Below are 10909 nucleotides of genomic sequence, written 5' to 3' on the forward strand. Positions count from 1 at the left end.
TATATATATATATATATATATATATATATATATATATGATGGATTCTCTTGTTGATACACATATATATGTAAATAGACACACACATATTTATATAACACCTTTGCATGTGCATATACATGTGTGTGCATGCATATTTGTTTACATTTGTTAGATTGATGAAATCATTAAAATACATTATCTTTTAGTTTGAAAAGGAAATAAAGGCTTGTATCAGAAAGGACAATTATGGAAAAATGGACTAAAATGAAAGAAAAAAAATGAAAGCATATTATTGTTCATGTAACATTTATATATAGGCTATGTTATGTGAATGATATTTTGAAAACAAACGCGTTTAATATTTAATTTCATAAATATATTTAAATATGTATGTATGTGTGAAACTGATAAATATAATTTATGATGAAAGTTTGCAGTTTTATTTTGATTAAAGTACCAGCATCTTTAGAGCAAAACTTTTGAAAGCTGTCCACCTGTGTTACTGCCTGTGTCTCTCATTCCCACTCCATTTGTTGCTTTACCAACAGGGCTCACATTACGTTTTATTATATCTAAGAAACAAATGACAGATTAGGACTGTCCATATTTTAAAACTGATTTCACACTACCGGGGCATATAGTCATTATAGATACATTATGGTCATGCTATTTAGCTCTCATTAGTTTTGCCTTCGCAGGAGCTAGCTTAAAAGTCTGTATGGAGTGCAGCTTTTAAGTTAGTACTACATATAGCAGAATACATAACATATTTAGTATCTCCTGGAAAATCTATTTAAAAAGGCTGGCTTGCTGAGAGTGGTAGTCAGTCAGATCAAAGATAGATTTGTTATTGATCTAAATAACAACAACATCATTGGTGGCAAAACTACATCTTACTGTTAGTTTTGTTTCATTTTGAGAAATAAAAATATATTGTATGATTTACTCTTATTTATATTTTGAATTACATATATATATGGGGACACAAATATCTTAGGGCTTCTGGGTCTTAATCCAGCCCTGATCACAGTTGAAACCTTCAATCAGTAGTCTACTCAATGTATTGACCTAAGGTTAATCAACATTGAATATCATATGTCACACATTATGTGATCCCAATATGGTAAGGAATCTTAGAATTGCTAACATTCTCAGGGCTGCTACTGCCCAAAATCATGTTGCTGGTAGAAATCTTTCTACAAAGTCAGAAATGTGTTGTAAAGGACGTCATACAGCTTTATTTGCACATTTCCTTGTGAATACTTCATTATTGTGATTAAATAGAGTAGATGTGAATGTTTTAAGAGCTACAATAAAAGTTTCTTGTTTCATGTGTCAGGCAAATTATATTTATATATTATCCGAAATATATTCTATTATATACCCATCACGGTTGATCTTATCAATTAGTTTTGTGCAAGGTATACAATTAGTTTTGTGTTAGGTAACAATCCAATTATATAACCTTACGCTCATCAGAGCTAACCAGTATGGAAGTGAATGTGGTGACTGCTCTTTATTGTCGGAGGTGGATTAACACAACCGGTCAGTGGATGCTGTGAAAGAGGTGGTGAAACAAAAAAGGACCAGGTTAGGAGTTATGTCTCTTGGTTGGATATGCAGTGAGGCTGGCAAGAGTTATCTTGAAATGTTTGTGGGGTAAGTGTGCATTATTAAGTGGTGCTCCTGTGGGGGTTGGGGGTGATATGTATAGTGGTATAACATGCATAATTTTTTCAGGAGTGTAGGTATATATAGCTATATTCATTGATCTGTTTGCTTTCTGTAAAGGATAAGGTCGTGGGGGGGTTTATGTTAGCATGTGGTGTGTAATGTATGGGGAGGTCTATATATATGTGGGGGTAAAATGTGTGTGAAGGGGTATAAGTTGGGAGTAGTGGGAGTGTCTATTCTGTGAGGTGCCCACCTTATAAGGGTGTGTGTGTATGCATTGGTGGAAGGCCAAGGCCGGTGTCCTGTAGTTACAGTCATGTTGGGATGTGCAAGTACAATAGGATGTACTTCCTTTCATGTGGGCAAGGATTAAACACCTCACTCCTGCTATTCAGGTAAACTTTCAGACACTGGGTACCCTTTAAAATTGCTCTCTTCTCAGCCAGGCATAACCTGCTATTGAAGTATGGTTTGCACTTCTCAAAGTATCTTCCACTTTATGCTGTACACTGTGGCACTTCCTTTCAAAGAGCAAAAGTGCTTAGTTAGGGTTGTGGCATTGTGTCTTTCTGGGATGTTGAAGGAGGACTTGTGGTTGTTAAAACAGGTTCTGAAGAGGCCTTCCATTGTCTATAAGGTCCTGTAGCTGCTACCCCTGCCTCATATACAGCTGTCTCCGTGTTGCAGTGGCCGTTCAGTGGACAAGTTGTGTTACCCCTGCATGAGCATCCCGCCTCTGCTGTAAGTGTAGGCCTACCTACTAAAATCGTTTTTATACGAGGTGCACAGCTAAAGAATAATCTCAGGGTATGTCAATTATATATATATATATGTAATGGAACAAAATAAATACTGAAGCTCTCGTGTGATATGGAAATGATGTGTTGGTTATATAATTCTTATCAAAAATTTTAAGAACAAAGCAAAAAAAAAAAATCATTGCGGTATCAACAATTTAAGAGGGACCAGCGATAAGAAGGGCATCCTGCCATTACACAAAAACTATGATAAAAATTATGATGTGCCCAACTACACATTACTTCCATCAGATAAAACACCACTCTGCGATGGAAAAACGAACGTAGAAGCAATGTATGTGTATATTTATGTGTGTGTATGTGTTGGTTACTAATGTCCAAATTCGTTTTTCTGTATCAGTTTTAATTTACTCGAAGACGGTTATCTTCTCGCAGTTTATTGCAAGGGAAGTAACTGCAGTAAAAGTGTCTTCTGAATAGATTTGGTCCAGATAAGAGAAATGCGGTTTAGGATGAGTTAATAATCCTACTTATCCTAATTCCACACTTCATACTTCTTATGAAAAACGTCTGTTACAGAAATTATTTATATATAAGTTAATTTACTATCCAAATATTTGTAGAATCGTCTAACACTTGAGAACTAAAAAAAATCATGTGGATAAGGAGCAGAGGATATGAAAATGTTGAAAGATTGGTGAATATCCAAGATAAACTATGGTGAAAAAAATCTTAATAAACTTAAAACTATTAAAAAAATTTAATAATAATACATGACTTGAACATGTTAATTCAAAATTATTCTTAGACCTTATGTGATTAGCTGTTTTTGAGAATTTGAAAAAACTGAAACTAAATTGACAATGTGCTGGGGATTTCCAAATGAGATTCATTGTATGCTATCATCTGAGCATTGTGTAAAAGCGTATGACATTATCTGAAGTTTAATGCATGTACTGAATTCATTCAACAACTTGAAATGGTTTCTCATTTTCAAATCAAAGAAGTAAAAAAGACATATTGCATGTGTGTAATATGTTGATGGAAACAAATATAATTTGCATTTAGTAAAATGCTTTAAATATTGAAAAAGAAACACTTTTAAGGTAGCATGTAAATCCACAAAAATAAAGTGAGGAATTTGAAAGTGAAGAGTTTGCAAGTATTTATGTAATTGGTCTAAAACAAAATGACAGTGATCAATGTGAAAATAATGTAGACTTTAAAATGCCAGTTGACAACTGGTAGTCAGGTAACTATAGTAATTCAAATCTGGTTGATCCAAATTAAGATAGTGTAATCTCAAACTAAATCAGTTTGATGGATCATAATTTTAGGTAAGTTTAACAAATAAATGGAAGTTGATAAGAGTATAGATGCTGGGAGTGCTGCTATATTTGAATAAAGCAAACATCACGAATTGCTTGATATGGATGTGATGAGTACTGATAGTTCAAGGACAAAGAGGTTTTTAAGTAAGATAATCATCTTAAGACCATACAGATAAAGCTAACAAAGTTGATAACAAAAGCTGAGGAAACTAATTAATGAAGGCCTTTTGAAAAAAAGATCCCTCTAAGTGAAAATAAATAGAAATCTCAGAATATATGGAAATTAAGTGTAAATGAAAGAATTTGATCACATTCCTATCTAGTTCCAAATAGTGAATCAATATTTCATTCTCTTTCTGGCAAGAGTTAATAATACTGATTAATAATATTATAGGGACTTAAAAACAGACAGCCCTGTTTCAGAAAACAATTAAACATGTTGAAAATCTTCAGCAAGAAAACATACAGTTGTGACTTAGTGGTAAATAGGTATACTAACCCATGCAAATCAAATAAACTGACAAATATTGATAATGAATAAAATGCAAAAATCAGTTTTGAATGTTATTCTAGCTATTATTAAAGATTGCAATTTAACAACCAATGCAAGAACAATTACAAATAATGTTAGATACAATTCTTAAAAAAATAAAAAAACAATATGGAGATGTCATGTCATTAATATTGTTGCAGAATTGCATACACTTTATATTTATATGTTGGTTAAGATTTTAAAATGACAACTAGAGATTGGTTATTCAACTTGATAAAACTTCTGAATGTAAAGGAAAACATGCAACTATAGCTTTACTTGGGTAAATTTAGTATGACATGACACAAAGCAACAAAATATATTACTCCCCACAAAAATAATCTTCTGAGTGGAGTATATTTTGGTGGGTAGGCTGAAATTGGTTCCACTGAAGTAACTGATTGTTGACGATGGTTATCACCAATAGAAAATAATGTTAACAACTCATGGTACAGACGACAGTAAATCATACCAGGACACAGTTGTGCTTCTGGAAACTTGATGTATTTAAAGGAAACAAGCCGAGTCTTTTTCAACCTAGAATCAAAAAGGATTCAAAAGGTAACTAGATTATATAAATAAGCAACATGGAACATGTAACAACAGATATCAATATTAAGTTGAAATGTATCAGAATTAAAATATTTTACAATGTGCATTAACATATTTCACTCCTGCTTGGAGCTATAAAATGCACATGCATATATCATCATCATTTAATGTGAATGTGGGGCATAATGTATCAATTCTCCAAATTTTGAAAATAGCGTCAAATAAAAACCAACATGTAACAGTTAACATGGATTAACATACAAAAATGCATCATGATTCTGATAAGCTCTTTCGATGGAATGGGAGACAATTTTAAATGCTTGTTTCATATATTCATAACTATATTTGAACTACTGTAAATATGTGAAATTCCAACATTTGGTGAGACATAAATGGTTCATCCACAAATGGAATGAAACACAGCAATATTTGGATAAAACTGACAAATTGTAGGTGACTGCTGCAAACAATAAAGTAACATGAGTGACATCCGAAGTTAAAAAAACTCAACCTTTATCAAAATAAAGAAGCAACAACCATGTTTACAGAACAACAGTTACTTTGAAAGTTAAATTAGTTATGAAAAAGTCCTACATTCAACACAAGGAGTCCAGATTATGTTGTATGCTTCTTGCTTAACATCCGAGTACCTTGGAATACACTTAGGGCTAACATAAATATCACAAAGGTCAGCAACCAAAATCTGTTCCAGCATCTCTTGCAGATGGAGTACTCAGTGTCCTCTTCCTCTGAATTACATGCACTATCTGGTAACCATCATTATTGTCACATTTTGCACTACCTGTTTTCTGCCATTTCGGAGCAAGTAACCCTCTTTCCTTTCCACTCTTAGTCTTTTGCTGCTTCTTCACTGCATGTCCTGTCTCAAACTTGATTCTGTGTAAATATCAATAATTATATAAAGATGCTGCTAAAACACTCACACTTCCTTCTTTTCTTCTATTTATAGAAGCCCATGAGCTATAAATTTAGTGACCCAATATGCTCTGCTTTTATATTTACTTAAATTTCAGAATTACCAAGGAAATTTCCTTTATCCAGTAGAACATAGGCAAAGAAGATACTCTGAACATACCATAAATCCAAATCTGCAGTACTTCTTGCAGCACAGCAAAGTTTCAAGTTTCATTTCACAATTGAAAATTGGTTGGTCTAGTGACTGAAGTTTGTGATTCAGAATGAAGAGCTTGAAAAGAAGTGACCAGGAAGAATGCAAATTTTTTTAGCAGGAAGGAATGATGCAATTCATAATGGCTACTAATCATACTTCTTGGAGTTGGGAGAAAAATAATGAAAATCTAGCAAATGACCCACTCCCCCTATAATCCTGTATTATATAGTTCCAAGCAGGAGTGAAATATGTATGTTGATGTACTTTGTAAGATATTTGAATTCTGAAACATTTCGTATTAGCTATCAACCCGGTTTTGAACATAACCACTTTCTTATTGCCATGATTCAGTATGCCAGGTGGATGATAGGTACAAAATAGTCTGCCAGGAAAAGCTAATGTAGTACCCCAGTGTCCTGTAAAAGCTGGGATTTGCTTCACAGAACGATTTCCTTATTCGTAATTTAATTTTGCTAGGTGATTTTTTAGGGCTTTCTGTTTACATTATCAGCCTTTGTTGACACTTTCCATACATATTACATAATTAGACCTCATGTCAGAAGTGATGTTTGTTGTTGCTCATATTTGGCGAATATGAACCCTGCTTTGCCAGTTCTGCTGTTCACATTAGACTGCCATCACTACTAATCACACTGCCCAAGGAAATGAAATTGTTCACATCGTCCACAACTTGCACAATGAAAATAGGTTGAGATTTTATATAAATACTTAATGTCCACTTTCACATGCTTGCATAGGTTAGACAATGAGGCAGATTTTTTTTTTGCAGCCAAATGCCTTATTACCATCCCTCACCTGTTTTCAAGTAAGATAAATTTCCCCATGGTTAGACAAACCTTTCATTTAAAACTGGAAACGAGCAGCATTGCTAGTATGACATGCTCATTTACAACCATCACATATGAAGACAAAGGGACACACATGTATGACAGGTTTCTTTTAGTTTCCACCCCCAGATCTACTTGAAAGCTTTGGTTGACATAGAAGTATAGTAAAAGAACAATTACCCAAGGTGCTACAGTGAAATTGGACTCAAGACCACATTGTTGGGAAGCAAGCTTCTTAACCACACAGCCATACCTGCACCTGTACCTCTCTATCAATCCACACGGATTTCTTGTTATCCACTGCAGCCATACTCGACAATACTTAAGGATTTTTTCGATCTTACCAACCCCAAAACTTATTTCTAAATCTGGTACAGATTAATCTAATCTATAGGACATAAAAACACTTCTTTTGATAAATAGTGTTAATACAACGCAGATACTCATATCTACCAATTTCTGTCACTTGGCTTCAAAGGTGTTGTCAGGTACTAAAGTTAGGAGCGAGCAGATAGAAAAAAAGGGCGCCGTAACACATACCAAACGATTTTTAACTCATTTCTCTTAACATTACGCGAAATGTTTCATTAGTTATAATATACGCAATTGTATTCTACATTCATTAATTTCATGTTTCAGTAAAACATGTCATTGTCATATTGTTTTCAACAATAATTAAAACAAGCAGATCTTTTAATCTATATCTTAGATCTGAACTACTTCTATATGCAATTAAGGGGACATAATTCTGTTCTCTCTTGTTACAATCAAGATGTATGAAACAGAATTACTGATATAGTCAACGAAAGAGTTGAAAAGGCGCCAGGGAAGCTGTCTGTCCCCTAATAGCTACGTCACTACTTGGTATTAGACATTCTGAGGTTATAGAAGACTTAAGATAACCAAGCAGTAGAATTGAATTTGTAACCATGTGATTTACTAAGAAAATTTAAATCGGAGTCATCCTTTCTTAGTACAGAAACAAAAAAAAAATTATGACGATATGGAGACAAACGAGAGGGAAAGAGATGAGCTTTGTTTATGGAATATATATACCTTAAATGCTTCACCAAAAATGTACACGACCCTGCAAATAAAGTTGATTGCAATCTAATTTGACGTGGGGTTGCGATTGTAAAATTTTATCCTAAAATCTCACTCAAAGCACACGTACATTTCAAGAAGATGGGTAATAATGGTTGGTCATAACAGAAATTTCTTTGATCAATCCTTGAAATCATATGGACGCGGCATATATTACAATCGACTTTGCAACACTGAAAATGGTAGTTCTGATAATTGACTGAATATAAAATCATAGGCCACCAAATCTTTAATAGGACACTAGCGAGGGCAAAAGTTAAGTCGCTTGCCCCACACAAAATAGCAGTCAAATCTCTAGATTACACTGGATAACGTAGTCAAGGTTGTATCGTCTATATTAAAGATGAGATAGGGAAGTCATTTTGCCTTTGATCAGAGCCGACTGGTCAAAAGCAACAGGCCCTTATCCCTCTTAAGTACGGATTTGCAGCCCCAAATATTCTGCGTAGTAACCTTTTGTTTTGCCTAACACAAGTAGATAGAAAACTTTTTAAAATTCAAATTGGTTCCTAAGGCTTACTTGGCTTTAAAGAATACACTATAAGTCAAAACCAGCTAAGTTTCTGCTTTCATTGCCTATGCTACAATCTGGTCAACCATTACTATCCATATTATGGATACTTTATACTTAGGCCGCACCCCCTCCCCTCAAAATTTGGCACTGCGAGCTTTCAGTCTTTTTCATTACGAGTGCCGCAAATGTTCTCGTTTCACGTTAGCTACATTTTAACGTTGGATTAATAAAAAGTTTTGAAGCTCGTTCTCATGTGAAATAGTCTAAGCGTACTCGAACCACAAATGGAGTAATAGTAAGCATGAAGATCATAAACTCAGTTTACGACCATGACATACAGCGAAAAGTATTCACTAAACAATTTAGTAATAACTTCACATTGCCATGCTGTCGCAAGGCATTTGAGAATTACCTACTGTTGCTCTCTCCATTAAGAATTCGTTAGAAAAAAAAGTCTTTCAATACAAAACACGACAGGAAGACAAACAAAACTACTGTTCTTTCGGGGAGGTTTTACAGATGAAGAGCAAAATCCCACATTATCAAGATAATTTTAATATAAAGAAAAATACCATTATAAAGTCAACACAGTTATTAAAATTAGATGCAATTGAATTTAACAATAAAAGCAAAGAGGACACCATAATATGAAGAAAATCGCACGCATTCAGAAGAAAATGTCAGACTTTACGGATGGCTTTGTTGGCCCTTAAAAGGGCCGTTTGGCAGATGAAGATATTAAAAAAAAAAGGTGGTAAAAACGAGACGACGTTTGGAATCTTAAAATTCCTGAGACTGAGATCCTTTCTTGTCGGACTTCTTCGAAACAGCGGCGGCAGCAGACTTCTTCGGAAGAAGGACAGCTTGGATGTTTGGTAAAACCCCGCCCTGGGCAATGGTGACACCAGACAAGAGTTTATTCAGCTCTTCGTCGTTGCGGATAGCTAACTGCAAGTGACGGGGGATGATTCGAGATTTTTTGTTGTCCCGAGCAGCATTGCCGGCCAATTCGAGCACCTCAGCAGCTAAATACTCCATTACGGCAGCCAAGTAGACAGGAGCTCCTGCACCAACACGTTGGGCATAGTTGCCTTTTCTTAATAAACGATGGATTCGACCAACAGGGAATTGAAGTCCAGCCTTTGAAGAACGGCTCTTCGGTTTCGCCTTCACTTTTCCACCTTTTCCTCGTCCAGACATAGTTGTTCAAAGTGCGAGTGTGTGCGAGAGGGAAATAATATGAACAATTTCAATTAATAACAAGACTTATATAGTAGTCAGAGTCTCGCGCCAAAAATTGCTTACAACTATAGTTGTAAAACCTCGTGCGAACGTAACTTTCTCCCTACCTTTCTCTTTAGTTCTTGTTGTCGTTCTCGTTATAACGAGATTACAAAAAAAAAAATCCAAATTTCCCATGATACCTGACAAATGTTGTTTTGAATTTCTTGGCGCCAACTGAATTAATGTCTTCAGAAATGATCTTTATAGATCTTAGTTGTTTAGTCATGTCTGTTGATCATCTTGTCGAGACGTCTCTTTTGTTAGCATTATCTCGAGTGATGACTGTTAAAGCGTATTAAGACCTTTTTCAGCCCGTTTTAATTTTTTGCTAGAACAGATTTGTTGGTGAGATAATGTTTACTTAACGAAATATGAGAAAACTGGCTGTTGATAGAAAATCGATGTGTTGTTGAAGAAAACCTGAGTTGTGCGTTGAGTTCGGCTTTCGGAGAAAAACGAAATGATTAATACTTGATCTTTCCTTTCAAAGTTCGCTATACAAGTAGAATTTTATATAGGAACTCGGAAAATGAAATCTGCTTCGTTTGTCATTGTTCAGCCTTTATTGAGTAGGATTATTATAGAAGGTTTTTCATCTAATTATCTCGTCTCTTAATGCAATAATGAATATAGGACTGCATTATCCTAGATACACAGCTCTAGCTGAGTGTAATCTCTCAGCTTAAAGTGACGGAAAAATATTAGATTTCATTTAAATACACTGCGAATGGCAGTATATACATTTTTCTCAAGTTATCTTAGGAGATAGTGAGCATGGAAAACGCATTTCTTGATTAAGTAAATACTTGCCCTTTATTGTTGAATTCAGACTAGTAAAGTCTGGAGTTCCGTTATTTTATTGAACTGCTCGAAATAGCTGCATGCACAAATTAATGTCTTCAGAAATGATCTTTATAGATCTTAGTTGTTTAGTCATGTCTGTTGATCATGTTGTCGAGACGTCTCTTTTGTTAGCATTATCTCGAGTGATGACTGTTAAAGCGTATTAAGACCTTTTTCAGTTAAAAGTCGATTGAATATACTTTCGTATATTTAAGAATTGGAATTTTGAAAAATGAAATGTTTTTTCACCACAGTTGTTTCGGTATTTGTCAATGTGTAATTAAAAACAAAAAAGACTGCTGTTATTTCTAGTAATTCTGAAAGATCGCCCGTCCATTCTTTCAAGCGTCACAAATC

The 10909-nt window shown here is 34.5% G+C and overlaps 1 protein-coding gene across 2 annotated transcripts; it reads right to left on the reverse strand.

Moving 5' to 3' along the window:
- Positions 1–4413: 4413 nt before the first annotated feature.
- LOC106871777 (histone H2A-like) lies at positions 4414–9770 on the reverse strand. 2 transcript variants are annotated; one of them, XM_052975115.1, is made up of 3 exons: positions 7864–9770; positions 5924–6034; positions 4414–4812 (listed from the first exon to the last, which is right to left on the reverse strand). In XM_052975115.1, the coding sequence occupies exon 1, from the start codon at positions 9623–9625 to the stop codon at positions 9206–9208; it is 420 nt and encodes a 139-aa protein (XP_052831075.1). In that variant the 5' UTR covers positions 9626–9770; the 3' UTR covers positions 4414–4812; positions 5924–6034; positions 7864–9205. The 2 variants fall into 2 exon arrangements, with proteins under 2 accessions (XP_052831075.1, XP_052831073.1); XM_052975113.1 differs by having other exon boundaries at positions 5924–9770.
- Positions 9771–10909: the final 1139 nt, after the last annotated feature.

The sequence above is a fragment of the Octopus bimaculoides genome, chromosome 20, assembly GCF_001194135.2.
Source record: "Octopus bimaculoides isolate UCB-OBI-ISO-001 chromosome 20, ASM119413v2, whole genome shotgun sequence".
In the NCBI taxonomy this organism is placed as follows: domain Eukaryota; kingdom Metazoa; phylum Mollusca; class Cephalopoda; order Octopoda; family Octopodidae; genus Octopus; species Octopus bimaculoides.